This window comes from Salmo salar, chromosome ssa19 (assembly GCF_905237065.1).
Source record: "Salmo salar chromosome ssa19, Ssal_v3.1, whole genome shotgun sequence".
NCBI lineage: Eukaryota > Metazoa > Chordata > Actinopteri > Salmoniformes > Salmonidae > Salmo > Salmo salar.
The window spans coordinates 49,897,149-49,914,420 of NC_059460.1; the positions used below are offsets into that span (position 1 = coordinate 49,897,149).

Genomic DNA, 17,272 nt, shown 5'->3' on the forward strand with positions numbered 1-17,272 from the left:
GACACCACACCTAAGCGCAACCGTTTCCTCAACCAGTAGGTGGCGGTGTTTTCAAATCAATTTGTAGAGAACACAGTTTACTTCAATGGTCTTCACCTACGCCTAGCTAGTAGAAAATAAATACTTCCGGTAAAGGAAAGAAACACGTGTGGCATCATTTTACATCGATTCAAACAGGCACCCCATCTTTTTTAAATAATTCATTTACGATGGCTCCGGTAAGTACCTCTTGTTATATATCGCTAGATAGTAGCTAACGCTAGCTCAATTGCTTGCCAATCTTTACTCGTAGCTAAGCAGAATGTATGCGCAGTTTCTCATCAGTCAATAGCTTTAATTTTCACTGAACAGAACATTTTGTCTACTAATGTAACGTTACTCACCATTATACTAATATCCACATCAATAGTTACATTGTTAGACATTTTTATTTTACTAGGCTAGTCAGTTAAGAACAAAATCTTATTTTCAATGACGGCCTGGGAATAGTGGGTTAACTGCCTTGTTCAGGGGCAGAACGACAGATTTTTTTACCTTGTTGGCTTGGGGACTCGATCTAGCAACCTTTCATCTACTGGCCCAATGCTCTGACCACTAGGCTATCTGCTGCCATACATTCAGCTACTGTATTTATTATGGATCGACATTAGCTGCAGGTGCATGGTAACCCTTCATGGGGTCCAGCAAAACCAAGGCAGTTATACAATGTTAAAAACAATACATAAATTAACAACAGATTTCACAACACACTACTGTAGCGAGTGACTATGCAATCCCAATTCATCACCCAAGTTGTTCTTTTGAATACAAAGCACTAACGACCTTTTGTCATCAACAGCCAAGGAGCAAAAAGAGGAAGCCGAGCTTTCGCAGACTGCTGAAGACGAGCAACGTGAAGCTTGACAACAAGCTGAAGAACCGTCAGTTCAAGAAGGAGAGCACAGACAAGAAACACGCAAGGAGCAGAAGAAGCTCTGAGCAGCTATCAAAGATGCCGCCTTGACGTCCCCCCTCCCCCCAGAGCACTACAAGAAGAGGCCAGGTGTGTGCAGCATGACAACCCACCCATACAGCAGGATAGCCTAATATCTAGACCCTGACATCTAGCACTCAAGATGAATGATGCACTGTTTACAATGCACCGTTCCACACTATGGCACTGAAATAATTCCCTAATTTATATAAAGTTATCGTCATCATATTTTGTTTGTGTGAGACCTGTTTGGTGGCGTTAAATACATGTCTGGTGTCTGTTCCAGAGGAGGAGTTTGTGGAGTCCCTGCCAATAGACATGATTGATGAAGATGACCTGGAGCAGATTAAGGCCATGGCTCAGAAAGCCTCCTTCCTCACCAGAGACCTGTCATCGAGGTAATGACAAACGATGGGGGAAATGACACAGTCCATACTGTATTTAGATTGTTAGGATTTCTTTATAGTGTTATGGTGTGATGTACCATCTGTCTATTAATTTCATGTACATCCCAACAACAAGTAGATCATAGCAAAGTGCACACATGTTGAAATGTATAGCTATAGGTAACTGCCAAAATAAAGGAAACACCAACATAGTGTCTTAACAGGGCGTTGGGCCACCACAAGCCAGACCAGCCTTATTGCACCTTGGCATCAATTCTACAAGTGTCTGGAACTATATTGTAGGGATGCAACACAATTTTTCCATGAGAAATTCCATCATTTGGTGTTTTGTTGATGGTGGTGGAAAACGCAGTCTCAGGCGCCACTCCAGAATCTCCCATAAGTGTTAAATTGAGTTGAGATCTGGTGACTGAGACGGCCATGGCATATGGTTTACATCGTTTTCATGCTCATCAACCACTCGTACCCGGTGGATGGAGGCTTTGACATCCTATGGGAGCATAGCCATGGTATCCAAAATAATGGCCTGCCAAGCATTTTTATACATGTTCCTAAGCATGAGGTTTTTGGATATCCGGATTGTCTAAATATGTTTGAAAGCAAAACATTTTTTGGGGGAAACTTAAATGGAGAGAGAGAGAGACCAACTTGCGCAAGTTAAACAAACTTGTTAACCTATTGCAGCAACAAGTTTGTTTATCTATCATACCATCTGGTCGTGCCTGTCTTGACTGCATCATATCGTTGTAAAGAAGCTAGTTAATTAGCTAGCTAAAGAGGCAAAGCTATTTTGAGGCATCCTACAACAACCATTCATATCAAACATCAGCCTACCTGTTGGTGTCTTCTTTTTATGGGGCTCACTCATAAAAATTCATAACTGTTGTTTGTATTAACATTTGAAATGTAATGGTCTATCCTTGTATTCTATGTAGCAATGTCACATAGATATTTTAATTAAATGAATACTCTCCCAAGTAATCAAATACTAACGTCCGTTCTGATATTCGAATAACCGAACCCACCTCCAAGCATGATGGGATGTTAATTGCTTAATTAACTCAGGAACTACACCTGTGTGGAAGCACCTGCTTTCAATATACTTTGTATGCCCCATTTACTGAAGAGTTTCCATTATTTTGACAGTTACCTGAGCAACACATCTTCTCACTTAACCTTACTTGTTTCTACTTGAATACCTGCAGTGGTCCAGTGCATGCAAAACAGCGCAAGGGGGAGCAGCAGGGGCCAGAGAGTTATGAGAAGATGCCCAGAAAGATGCAGCTAACAGAAGAGGAGGTCATTCACCTCCTGTCAATCAAAGACAAGATCAGAGGCCTCGTCCCTCAGAGCATGGAGAAACCTGGTAGGATCATGATTCGAATGTGTGTTTCCCTTGTACATCTTCATCTGAAAATGTCAATTTTTAACCTAAGTCATATTGTACTAACTGTACGTCGCTCTGGATAAGAGTGTCAGCTCAATGACTCAAATGTAAATATTGTTAAAACGTTTTAGAATTTACAACTCTGTTGATCCAAATTGGTTTTATGGTTTTGTCTCTTTCAGTTGAACCCAAAAAAGCTGAGGAGGAAGCAGATGCCCCGACTGGCTTGGAGCCCATGAACCCCTTCTTCGCTTGAGTCAGCCATCCTCTCTGTGTAGAATGTGTTGTTAGACCAACTATTGGTAGCCCAGTCCTGGTCAGTAGATAAGGTGCTTCTCTCTGATGTTGCTGGGGTGTATTCATTACGCCATTTATGTTAGAACAGAAACGGTTCACGGAAAACGGAAATGAAAGTTTCTATTGGACAAATTCAGGTAGGTCCTGCCCCGTTTCGTTTGCTTCCGTTTTGGTTCTCAAACGCTAAACGGTTTCCGTTGCAAGGCGTAAAAAAATCAACCCTGATGTGTGTCCACAGAGGATGAGGCTGTGACTGGGCCGGCCCTGACCCCTCAGGAGCAGCTAAAGCTCCACACACAGAAGCTGACGGACAGGAAGCTACGCATCGCCAGTCTAGGATCAGACATCCTCTCAGAACCCACCATCAACGTAAGGCTGCTCGGGCTACTGTTACATCCTTGTCCCCATAGCTACATTTTAAAGTATTATCTTATGTCACATAGACCAATAATCTCATAGCACATAGAAGCGGACTTGGGAAATGTTTTGTTTGGTTCTCCTTGATGGTTTCTGTATGAAATCACTCTGTCTGTCTGTGTTCAGATCATGAAGCTGCAAGAGCTGCGATCCATGCTGATGGAGACCGACCCCTACATGGCCGTGACGGTCAGAAAGCTGGTCATGGTCTCTCTGATGGTCTTCAAGGACATAGTCCCCTCAAACAGGATAAGACCACTGACAGAGACAGAGAAAGCCTCAAAAGTGAAGAAAGAGACACAGCAGTTGAGGCAGTTTGAGGAGGGCTTGGTGAGCCAGTACAAGTTCTACCTGGAGAACAGTCAAAGGTACACTGATAACCTGAATGACCCTAGAAAGTTTTGGAAGGCTATTAAGTCTATGTCTGGTAACAGTAATGCTAATGAATTACCGTCATGTGTTTTGAAGGACTCTGTTGCTGTATATGACAAAACTGAAATGCTGAATTGTTTCAATGAGCACTTTGTATCATCTGGTAGGCTGTTTGATTCAGTGTCCTCTGTCTCTGTACAACCTTGTGTGGATGAACCAGTGAGAGCTGGTCAAACTTTTAGCTTTTTGCCATTCTCAGTGCAGGTGGTACATAAAGCCCTGAAATCCTTAGATCAGAGAAAGCCTGCAGGTCCTTTTGGATCCGAGCTTTTTAAATCTGGCAGCTGATTTCATAGCTGAACCACTTACATATCTGTTTAATCTAACCCTGCAACGTAAAGAAATTCCAAACATCTGGAAATCAGCATTTTTCCTGCCACTTTTTAAAAGGGGGAGATCCAACTCTTTTAAATAATTATAGGCCAATCTCAAAGCTGTCACCCCTGGTGAAAATACTTGAAACCCTTGTGAGTGAACAGCTAAAATAGTTTTTATTTACTAACTCTATTTTATCAATGTACCAATCGGGTTTCAGGAAAAAGCATAGCACAATTACAGCAGCCATGAAGGTTTTAAATGATATCACTGAAGCTCTTGACAAAAAACAGCATTGTGTCTCACTTTTTATTGATCTCTCTAAGGCTTTTGATACAGTTGATCATGCTATACTAAGGCAGAGATTGTTGAGTGTAGGTCTTTCAGAACATGCAGTTGCATGGTTTGTTAACTATCTGTCTGATAGAAGTCAGTGCACTCAATTTGATGGGCTTAGGTCTGTTAAATTGTCTGTCTTTAATGGTGTGCCCCAAGGCTCTGTACTTGGTCCTCTCTTATTCACTATTTCTATAAATAATTTAGACAAAAATGTCCAAAATGCACAACTTCATTTTTATGCTGATGATACTGTTATTTACTGTTGTGCCTCATCTCTTACAAAAGCTTTCCAGAACTTGCAAACTGCTTTTTATACTGTTCAACATACCTTGTGTCAATTGAAGCTTATCCTCAATACTGACAAAACTAAACTACTGGTGTTTTCTAAAGCAAGAAATAGACCTCTGAACCTTTCACCTATTACTACCTGTCAGGGTAAGGAGATTGAGGTTGTAACCTCATAAATATCTTGGAATTTTGATTGATGATGGCCTCTCTTTTAAAATGCATATTCAACAACTTACAAAAAAATTGAAGCTGAAATTAGGATTTTATTTTAGGAATAAGGCTTGTTTTTCTTTTGAAGCCAGAAGGAGGCTAGTATCAGCTACATTTATGCCTTTACTAGACTATGGGGATGTTTTATATATGAATGCTTCCGCTCAGTGTTTGAGATCAATTGACACCCTTTACCATGGCACTTTGAGATTTATTTTAAACTGCAAAACCCTTACGCACCACTGCACTTTGTATACCAGGGTTGGCTGGCCTTCTCTAGTCACTCGTAGGCTCAGTCACTGGTATACTTTTATTTACAAAGCCATTTTGGGTTTACTACCTTTTTTATTTGGGCATTTGTATTGTTCAGAAATGTGGGTACTCTCTTCGTTCGCGGGACTTTATCCTGCTAACTGTTCCAAATGTCCGAACTGAATTTGGTAAAAGGGCTTTTATGTACTCTGCGCCATTGTCTTGGAACGCCTTACAAAATACTTTTAAACTGGAAGAACTTGTCCCGATTGGTATTTTTAAATCACTGATGAATGATCTTGAAACTGATTCCCTGACATTTCAATGTTTTTAATTTGCTGTTTTTGATTTTGTTATACTCTTGTGAATTCTATGGTTTTTACTAGATTACTTGTAGTTTTTCATGTTGTTTGTCTGTAATTTTTGTAATGACTTGGCGCTGCCTATCTTGGCCAGGACGCTCTTGAAAAAGAGATTTTTAAATCTCAATGAGCCCTTCCTGGTTAAATAAAGGTTAAATAAAAAATTATAAAAACATGGACACACTCTCACACTGAACCCACTTTTCTCTTTATCTATATTGATATTTAATGACTTGTTGTCACTGGTTGATATTTAATGACTTGTTGTGACTGGTTGATATCTAATGACTTGTTGTGACTGGTTGATATCTAATGACTTATGACTGGTTGATATTTAATGGCTTGGAATGACTGGTTGATATTTAATGGCTTGTAATGACTGGTTGATATTTAATGACTTATGACTGGTTGATATTAATGATTTGTTGTGACTGGTTGATAATGACTTGTTGTTGAGCTTGTTATGACTGGTTGATATTAATGACTTATGACTGGTTGGTATTAATGAATTGTTGTGACTGGTTGATATTAATGAGTTGTTGTGATTGGTTGTTGTGCTTGTTATTTAAATTGTACATTTTTATTGTGATACAGTCTGGATTCGAACCAGGGTGTCTGTAGTAGAGGTCGACCGATTTCATCGGAATGGCCGATTTTAATTAGGGCCGATTTCAAGTTTTCATAACAATCGGTAATCGGCATTTTTGGACACTGATTACGGCCAGGCTGGACACCGATTATAACAGGCTGACTACCTGTTATGCGAGTGCAGCAAGGAACCAAGGTAAGGTGCTAGCTAGCATTAAACTTATCTTATAAAAAACAATCAATCTTAACATAATCGCTAGTTAACTACACATGGTTGATGATATTACTAGTTTAACTAGCTTGTCCTGCGTTGCATATAATTGATGCGGTGCCTGTTAATTTATCATTGAATCCCAGCCTACTTCGCCAAACGGGTGATTTAACAAGCGCATTCGCGAAAAAAGCACTCGTTGCACCAATGTGTACCTAACCATAAACATCAATGCCTTTCTTAAAATCAATACACAAGTATATATTTTTTAAACCTGCATATTTGGTTAATATTGTCTGCCAACATTAATTTATTTTAACTAGGGAAATTGTGTCACTTCTCTTGCGTTCTGTGTAAGCAGAGTCAGGGTATATGCAGCAGTTTGGGCCGCCTGGCTCGTTGCGAACTGTATGAATACCATTTCTTCCTAACAAAGACCGTAATTAATTTGCCAGAATTGTACATAATTATGACTTAACACTGAAGGTTGTGCAATGTAACAGCAATATTTAGACTTAGGGACGCCACCCGTTAGATAAAATGCGGAACGGTTCCGTATGTCACTGAAAGAGTAAACGTTTTGTTTTTGAAATTATAGTTTCTGGATTTGACCATATTAATGACCGAAGGCTCATATTTCTGTGTGTTATTATAATTAAGTCTATGATTTGATAGAGCAGTCTGATTGAGCGGTGGTAGGCAGCAGCAGGCTCGTAAGCATTCATTCAAACAGCACTTTCCTGCATTTGCCAGCAGCTCTTCGCAATGCTTGAAGCACAGTGCCGTTTATGACTTCAAGCCTATCAACTCCCGAGATTAGGCTGGCAATACTAAAGTACCTATTAGAACATCCAATTGTCAAAGGTATATGAAATACAAATGGTATAGAGAGAAATAGTCCTATAATAACTACAACCTAAAACTTCTTACCTGGGACTATTGAAGACTCATGTTAAAAGGAACCACCAGCTTTCATATGTTCTGAGCAAGGAACTTAAACAATAGCTTTTTTACATGGCACATATTGCACTTTTACTTTCTTCTCCAACACTTTGTTTTTGCATTATTTAAACCAAATTGAACGTTCCATTATTTATTTGAGACTAAATAGATTTTATTGATGTATTAAGTTAAAATAAGTGTTCATTCAGTATTGTTGTAATTGTCATTATTACAAATATATATATAAAAATTGGCCGCATAATCGGCATCGGCTTTTTTTTGGTGGGTCCTCCAATAATCGGTATCGGCGTTGAAAAATCATAATCGGTCGACCTCTAGTCTGTAGTGACGCTTCAATCACTGAGATGCAGTGCTTTAGACCGCTGCGCCACTCAGGAGTTATGACTGGTTTATATTAATGACTTGTTGTGACTTATTGTTGTGCTTGTTATGACTGGTTGATATTAATGACTGTTGTGACTTATTGTTGTGCTTGTTATGACTTATTGTTGTGCTTGTTATGACTGGTTGATATTAATGACTGGCTGCTGTTGATTGTAACGATTTGCTGTGTGAACGCCCTGCCCTGTAGACTGGAAGCAGAAGAAGAGAAAGGGCAGCGAGGCGGTGTCTCTGCAGTCCTATAAGGGCCTGGCTGAGGTGGCCATCAGCTGCATCTGTGTGCTGCTGGTGGCCCTGCCACACTTCAACTTCCACAACAACATCATCGTCATGGTGATGTCTTTGATGAACGACCCCATCAAGAGGGTGAGTCTGGAGTAAGGGTTGGATGGAGTAAGCACTTATATAGCACGTTTCTACCAACTGAGGTAGGGGGAAACTCACCTCATCCACCATCAATGAGCTGCACCCATCTCAGTGATGCACAGCAACCTTTTTTGTGGCAGAACTCTCACCACACATCAGCTATCAGGTGGAGAGGTGAGGAGTGATATTTGCCAATTAGGAATGAGGGGGGTGATTAGGTGGCCATGATTGAATGGGACCAGGTTTGGAATTTAGCCATGACACCGGGGTGAACACCCCTACTCTTACAATAAGCGCCATGGAATTTTGAATGAGCCCAGAGAGTCAGGACATCCATTTTAACGTCCCATCCAAAAGACGGCACCCTACGCAGGACAATGATTATGTTTTACTCAAATATTATATCTGTTCAGGCTTCTTGAATCATTATGTTTTAGTCATGTTAACGGTCCGTTATAAATCTGTCTGGGTCAGGTGGGTATGATTTGAAAGCTTGTATTGCCAACATGACTAGCTAAGTTATAAAATATCTTTCTGACAGTGTTATGCTTTCACAAGGCAATTCAGAGAAACGGATGGTAATTGTGGTGCACATAGAAAGGAGTCATGAGTGCATTCAGGTTGGTGTGCCCCGGCGCATTTTCCTCACAGTAAACAAACATATAGGCTCGTTCTGTCCAGGACCACCTAGGGTATGACGGTGATCATGAACGTTAATATTGTATATGACATGAGTTTTATGATATGGAAATGTGATGTGCACATTTGGACTCACAGGTGTTTAGGTTGCTTGTATGACATAAAAGTGGTATTTATTATAATCCTCAACATTTTATCGCTCAAAATACAGAGTCATCTTATTTTAAAGCATTAACTCATTGAGACAACAAAAAAATGTGCAAAGGTTGCCCAATTCGGACGGATGGGGGAAACTTCTTGTTGTGTGCGGTGCTCAAGTTCAGAACAGCTGCCAATTAAAACCCGTACAGAGCTGTGAAGTGCAGCCAGTGCGCTGACGTCATGTATAGCATGTTACTGTACAGCCACTACTTTATTAGTGGCCAAATCTGACATTTTCAACTCGTATACGGGTACGAGGGTAAAGGGGTACTACCTATGAAATTGAATAGGTATATGATTTTATCTTGTCTGTATTAGGGGAGTGTTAATCTCGGTAACCCAGAACTGAAATCTTGCATAATTGCCTCTGATGCTCAATTAAGTTCTGGCGGTAGATGTTAAGAGAGGTACTAATGTGACCTATGAAGTCTCCACCCGCTAAACAGAAACTCTCTGCAAGTTTCTGGCAAGTACATAGGCCAAATGTCCCCTTCCCACCCGATATTCGAAAGATACGACCAACTGCGAAATCGTGATTTGTCCAAAATGATCAGTGATGGAAAAACAGCTGACCCAGAACAAAGTTCCTCATTAGTTGTTGCATCCCACAGTCTGTTGACAGACGCTACTTCGATTTCATGTTACATGCTTCTGTCCACGAGTGATTAGGGGTGTGCTTGTCTCTAGACTGTACTGACTGAGTTACTTATTGTGCAGGTGTCTGATATGTGCTGTGAAGCTGTCAAGAAGCTGATGAAACAGGACAAACAGCGCCAGACATCACTAGGGACAGTCAAAGTGATCTCCGGACTGGTCAAGAGCAAGAACTACGACGTTAGACCTGAGGTACTATTTACCAGCAAAACGTTGAGTTTGAAGACTTGTTGACGACATGTCTCTTATCGAAATGCGTCTGACATTTTCTCAATGTTCACTTTACCCTACAGCTGCTGAAGATTCTCCTCTATCTGAGGGTAAAGGAAGTAGAGGTGGAGAAAGACACAGACGACACAGCTCCCAAAAAGAAGTTCATGAACTACAAAGACAAAAATAAGAATCTGTCCAGGATGCAAAGAAAGGTCAGTAGCCCAAGCACCTGTCTACCTGTGTTTGATCGTTAAGGGGAGGAGGGGTTCTACTAAGCTAACATGGAATTGGTAAATCAAACTGTCTAGAGCTTATTGAAGCCCATGTTTGGCTCACGGTCACTGAATATGTTCCGCTCTCATGTGACCCGTTCCTTCGTTAAAGCGATCGGAACAAGTTTTAATACTGTGGCTGTTTTTTTCCCCCCAGGTGCGTCTAATGATGACATCAGCATCGTTCTGCGTTGTCTCGACATGATGCTGACCAAGCGTAGGAAACGGGTGACCCTGCAGCGCGCCTTAGCTTTCGTCAAGAGACTGAGCACGCTCAGTCTGCACACCCTGCCCAACGTGGGCATCCTGGCATCCAACAGGATGTTGATACATGTAAGTGTTTACCGTCTGTGTGTATGATGGAGAGAGAGAGCGTGTATGAGAGCATACGTTTGTGGTTTAAGAAAGATGTGCTCCCCCTCTCTCTCCCAGACCTTCCCCAAGTGTGACATCCTCCTGGACAATGAGGCTCAGGATAGTGGGGTGTTCCTTCCTGAGCTGGACGAGCCAGAGTACTGCAACCCTCAGAACACTGCCCTGTGGGAGCTACACACACTCAGGGTAAACACACAGAGAAAAACACACACACACAGATGTATAGCTGATGGCGTTGTTGTTGCGTTGCAGAAACACTACCAGCCAGTGGTCAGGAGGTTTGCCGCTCACCTCTGTGCAGGGGCTCCTAGTGAAGGATCTGGAGCTCTGACCGTTCAACTCACCAGAAGGTAACAAGAGGAGCCCGTCACTTTAAATCTCACCTTTCATTCATCCTCTATAAAAGGCCCTTTTTGCTCCTCCAGCTCTTTTACAAATACTCACACAAGACTGAAGTCTTTCTCAACAGTGCTGAGATATGAGACGCTAACCGAAGATGTGTGCATGTGCAGAATGTAAAAAGCCCTAGCGTCTCTTGGGTGTATTATGATTGGATGGTGTACATTACTTTTGACCCATCTCAGGCACCCAGTGGAGCTGTTTGAGGACTACAGAGCTAAACACATGACCTTCAACCCTCCAGTGGCAGCACCTTCCACAAAGAAGAAGGTACATCCCTTCCCTCCCTGTCCATGTATCGACCTGGCCAAGGCTTTTGACTCGCATTCTTATCGGGAGACTCAACAACCTTGGTTTCTCAAATGACTGCCTCGCCTGGTTCACCAACTACTTCTGATAGAGTTCAGTGTGTCAAATCGGAGGGCCTGTTGTCCGGACCTCTGGCAGTCTCTATGGGGGTGCCACAGGGTTCAATTCTCGGGCCGACTCTTCTCTGTATACATCAATGATGTCGCTCTTGCTGCTGGTGATTCTCTGATCCACCTCTACGCAGCCGACACCTTTCTATATACATCTGGCCCTTCTTTGGACACTGTGTTAACTAACCTCCAAACAAGCTTCAATGCCATACAACACTGCTTTTAAATGCTAGTAAAACTAAATGCATGCTCTTCGACCGATTGTTGCCCGCCCAACTAGCATCACTACTCTGGACGGTTCTGACTTAGAATATGTGGACAACTACAAATACCTAGGTGTCTGGTTAGACTGTAAACTCTCCTTCAGCATCTCCAATCCAAAATTAAATCTAGAATCGGCTTCCTATTTCGCAACATAGCCTCCTTCACTCATGCTGCCAAACATACCCTCGTAAAACTGACTATCCTACCGATCCTTGACTTCGGTGATGTCATTTATAACATAGACTACATCCAGTTTGCTGAGTAGAATGTTGGAGGCTATCATAGTACCATCCGTTTTTGTCACCAAAGCCCCATATACTACCCACCACTGCAACCTGTATGCTCTCGTTGGCTGGCCCTCACTACATATTTGTCGCCAAACCCACTGGTGTAACAGTGTAGGTTCCGTCCCTCTCTTCGCCCCAACCCGGGCTCGAACCAGGGACCCTTGCACACATCAACAACTGACACCCCACGAAGCATCGTTACCCATCGCGCCACAAAAGCCGCGGCCCTTGCAACGCAAGGGGAAACCCTACTTCAAGTCTCAGAGCGAGTGACGTCACTGATTGAAATGCTATTAGCGCGCACCACCGCTAACTAACTAGCCATTTCACATCGGTTACACTGGCTCCAGGTCATCTATAAGTCTTTCTAGGTAAATCCCCGCTCACTGGTCATCATAGCAACACCCACCTGTAGCACACGCACCAGCAGGTATATTTCACTGGTCGTCCCGCCTTTCCTTCCAGTTCTCTGCTGCCAATGACTGAAACTAGAAACACATCTCCCTCACTAGCTTTAAGCACCAGCTGTCAGAGCAGCTCCCAGATCACTGCACCTGTACATAGCCCATCTATAATTTAACCTAAACAACTACCTCTTCCCCTACTGTATTTATTTATTTTGCTCCTTTGCACCCCATTATTTCTTCTTCCACTACAAATCTACCATTCCAGTGTTTTACTTGCTATATTGTATTTCCTTTGCCACCATGGCCTTTACCTCCCTTATCTCACCTAATTTGCTCACATTGTATATAGACTTATTTTTCTACTGTATTATTGACAGTATGTTTGTTTTACTCCATGTTGTTGTATGTGTCGAACTGCTTTGCTTTGCTTTATCTTGGCCAGGTCGCAATTGTGAACTTGTTCTCAACTTGCCTACCTGGTTAAATAAAGGTGAAATAATAAATTTGCACACACTGTACATAGAGTTTTCTATTGTGTTATTGACTGTTTGTTTATCCCATGTGTAACTGTTTTGTTTGTCGCACTGTTTTGCTTTATCTTGGCCAGGTCGCAGTTGTAAATGAGAACTTGTTCTCAACTAGCCTACCTGGTTAAATAAAAAATATCACAATGTTATTAGGCCCCACTTAAAGGAATACTCCACAGAAAAACTATTTCATTAATCCATTGTTGATATAATCCCAAAATGTTTTGCTTTTCAGCAGTCAAGTTTTCAAGATATGTGACTTTCAAAATGCAGGAATTTCCTTAAAGTGAGTTGTCTCCTACCTCTGCATTGTCTGTCCCGGGATTATTTCACGATTGGCGAAGCCCTGTTGGATGATAGATTGATTGTGTTCTCTCAACAGAGGAAGAGATCCTACGTCGCTGGATTTCAGCACAACACTTCACACCCAACCAGAACCCCCCTTCCCTGTATTTGATCTAAATTAACAATCAACCGTAAACTGGTTTCTGTTGGTGACATTGCTTTTTAATCATTCTCTTTGCTGATGTTCAGACATTTGACACCTGAGAATATACAAAAACATTTGATACAGTTAAGTGTCGAAGAACATTAAAGTAATGTTGCGTTAAACCACCTGCTCATTGATTACTAATTTCCCCACAGTCCTGTACACCCCTTTGTAAACCTCAATCACATAGAGTAATGTGTTCACAGAAAAAAAAGTTGCACACTAATTATGCTCCCAAACATTTCATGGTTATACAGTGCCTTCAGAAAGTATTCATAGCCCTTGACTTATTCCACATTTTGTGTTACAGCCTGAATTCAAAATGGATTAAATCTTTTTTTTTCTTCTCACCCATCTACACACAATACCCCATAATGACAAAGTGAAAACACGTTTTTAGAAATGTTAGCAAATGAAATACAGATGTATTCACACCCTTGAGTCAATACATGTTAGAATCACATTTGGCAGCGGTAACAGCTTTGAGTCTTTCTGGGTAAGTCTAAGAGCTTTTAATACCTGGATTGTACAATATTTGCCCATTTATAATTTAACTCAATTGGTTGTTGATCATTGCTAGACAACCATTTTGAATTTTTGCCATAGATTTAAGTCAACTAACTTGGCCACTCCAGAACATTCACTGTCTTCTTAGGATATTCAATGTATTGAGGCATTAGTTAACCTCCCTGGTCTTTGTGGTTGAAATTCACTGCTCAACTTTAGAGATAATTGTACGCGTTAGATGAGGTAGCCATTCAAAAATCATGTTAAACACTATTGCACACACAGAGTCCATGCAACTTGTGATTTAAGTTTAGGGGTTGAATACTTCACTCAATACATTTAAGCTTTTAATTTTTTATTTGTAAAAATGTTGGGGGAAAAACATTCCACTTTGACATCAATTATAAATTCAGGCTGTAACCAAATGTAAAAGTCAAGGTGTGAATACTTTGACGGCACTGTAGGTTGCTGTACCCACTAAAATGTTTGGGCGCATAGTGTACAACTTTATTTTTATAGTTTACACTCCAATAATCAGCACCTCTACAAAACATTTTTTGGGTGTGCGTCAGTTTATGCCTTTTACTAGACCAAGTAATCCAAACATGAAATATGACTAATGTATTTATTGTGGTCAAAATATAGAACAATTAATAGTCCAAGTAATTAAGACAGTAGTCCACTGACGGTCACATCACATGAAGTGAACACGTTACTATGACATTCATCATGGAGGGACTCCAAGAGCTAAAAACGTAAGTGTCTTCCATAATTCAACTGATATGCAGAAATGTTTAGTCGCTGAAATTAAATTTACCATAAAGGTATGCACTTCGACAAACGGTAAATGTTCAGCATTGACGTTAATAAACATTACATGAAAAGCATACAATGCCAGTGTGCAGCAGAATAACTAATACTAGCTATATATTAAAGCCTCCATGTTAAAATACATATTTCAATTACAAATATAAAGTTAGTCACAGCAGTGAAAGCATTTTTCCTCCACACCTTCAAATAATTTAAGACAATTCAAATATATTTTCTACTTGCAGGAAAAACTCAGTAAGAGCTTTGTACACAAACTAATAAAGGAAAGAACCAACCAGGGCTACACAATCAAATAAATATAATATACATCTCGACAACAATAGTCATGTTATATTACAACTCAGGTCTAAATGTTAAGAGAAAGAAATTTGACCCCCTTCAAAAGCAAACGGGGAAGAGATGGTAGTGTGCAATTACATTGTATGCCGATGACATTTGGCTGACAATCCTCATAAGGTGAAATTACTGTTTGGATTCGATTACTCAAAACTGAATGAAGAGCCAGCGGCCGTAGTCAACCAAGTCAAATTAAAACAATATATTTTTTTCAAAGGGTCCCTTGGGTGACAAAACATACCAAAAGAAAAACCTCGGTAAAAAATGACAGTTATGATGCAGTTTGTTGATGCTTTTTCCATAATATTGTCATGATGGAAAGTTGTAGTTGATTGGTTGCTAATTTGTTGATATTGGACATTTAAGTACTGTAGCATCTACAGATCTCATACAGAGGCTGCATAAAAGCCTATCATTTTGTCTGCTGTGAGATTGTATGGACCCAGGGGAGAGGCTGAAATATGTATCTAGATCTGTAATGCCCTGAGGAAGTGGACATCTGGGCAGTACCAACGATCAGACAAGACACACACACAAAGAATGAATTAGAAAATGGCAAACCTTCATAGTATATGTTCATGTTTTAAACTAAGTTGGAAAAACTACAGACAATGACTTTGTTATACATGATCCACAGTCCAAACCAAGGAGGGAAACAACATGGCCCCAATTAAACTAAGTTTCTGACAACTGATTGAAGTGGACATAGGTTAAAACACTTGAGGGTTCTAGTCAATCCGTATCGCGGAAGATCAGCGTGACTGAAATTGAAAAGGCAATGTTCACGTGTTAGCGAAAGGACGTTTCAATTTCGATCTCGCAATCTAACGCTTCAGCGATCCAGATTGACAAGAGCCAGTAGTAGACTACAGTTTACTACTTTAATCAATTTCATCAACAAACTACTCAAACAAATGTAACTAGATAATGCTGAGGGTCTGCAATCAATATGCCAATCAATAAATTGGGAACAATATCAGAAAACTCTAAAACCCTGTACTGACCTTGTTATGTGTGCTCCAATAGAAAGAAATCAATAACATTACATTAAAACTACACTTGAGATTTTTATGTTTTACGAAAATAATTATATCTGGGGATTCGAAAACCTATCTTGCGTTTAACATTCAAGAGGTGATGGTGGTTCTCAACTTTGACCTGATGAAAAGTTTGAATTTGAAACCAAAATCACATTTAGGTGTAAACCCATTCAAGGTGACCTCACAACTTCATATCAAACAATGATTCACCCTCAAAGTAGAGAGAGCAAGTACTGAGCGTAACAGCAAACCAACAACTACGTGCAAAACACTGAACACCTTAAAATACACAACTATGTGTTAGAAATTACAGTACTGTGAAAACTGGGGCACAAAGGGAATCATACAACAAGCCAGCTTGTTGGCCACATTCACAATGCCCTCATTCTTAGCAGGAGAAAGGCTGCGAGCCGCAGTTATAGCTGCCTCCCGCACCACAACTACATACGCTGTCTGGATTCAATGCAGCCATTCAACATCAGCCTACAGTAAGGGCATGACTCAGCTGTGGGTATTCATTCTCAAAGAAACCAGGCTGAACCGGGTTAGGCTGGCTGCTACATCCAGTATCTGTCTCCTCAACATTGCTACCTCATCCCTGGGCGTCACTTCAAGGGTGTATTCATTGGGCACCAAACGGAAGCAAACTGAAACCCAGAGGGACTACCTAAACTTGTCCAGTAAGAAACATTTCTTTAATTTTCCGTTGCAAAATGTTCCGCTACAGCGTACCCTAATGAATATGACCCAGGTAGAGGGGGGGACAGCTAACGACCCTGTAGATGATTCTTAGAACCGTCATCCTGGAGCCCTCATTCCAAATCAACCAACCAGTCAGGGTGGGACTTTCTGGGGGAAGCTCTTCACTCATGGGAGGGAGTAACTCAACTCATCATGGTGTGTTCAGGAACACAGGTGCTCTCTAGGGTGGTGGAGGGGACCTAGCTTCATTTGTGGATCTTCCAGTTCCTCAGCAGAGGGAGGGACCAAGTAGAAGGGGTCACATAGCCGGTGTGGGCCCTGCCCCCCAGGAGGAGCCTCTCTGCCTCAGCCCGGCCCTCCATCACCCAGGCCTTGAGTCCTGCAGAGCGAGACCCCCGAAGGGAGAGACGGAAGTCAGGGGTATAGTAGAAAAGACTTCAGATGCATGATGCAATACGCAATTGCCCATGTCATTGTCCACGCAAACATACTGTGTATATCAATCTGAAGATGTCATACTA

General features: G+C 41.2%; 2 protein-coding genes across 10 annotated transcripts in view; one reads left to right on the forward strand and one right to left on the reverse strand.

Moving 5' to 3' along the window:
• The first annotated feature begins 209 nt into the window (after nt 1–209).
• On the forward strand, nt 210–13,394 carry LOC106579040 (nucleolar complex protein 3 homolog). The gene is given in 16 exon segments (XM_014158469.2): nt 210–218; nt 839–950; nt 953–1,042; nt 1,260–1,371; nt 2,586–2,746; nt 3,288–3,433; nt 3,608–3,842; nt 7,325–7,342; nt 8,013–8,188; nt 9,746–9,874; nt 9,976–10,144; nt 10,325–10,500; nt 10,600–10,728; nt 10,795–10,892; nt 11,127–11,211; nt 13,380–13,394. Coding segments are annotated over 16 exon segments (1,860 nt in total).
• A 1,059-nt stretch (nt 13,395–14,453) lies between these two features.
• LOC106578971 (1-phosphatidylinositol 4,5-bisphosphate phosphodiesterase epsilon-1) overlaps nt 14,454–17,272 on the reverse strand; it is a 79,058-nt gene continuing 76,239 nt past the window's right edge. For all 9 annotated transcript variants that reach the window (XM_014158312.2, XM_014158311.2, XM_014158310.2 and 6 more), the window contains one exon: nt 14,454–17,130. In XM_014158312.2, coding sequence (XP_014013787.2) covers nt 16,997–17,130 — 134 coding nt within the window. In that variant the 3' untranslated portion in view covers nt 14,454–16,996. The remainder of the gene's footprint in view (nt 17,131–17,272) is intronic.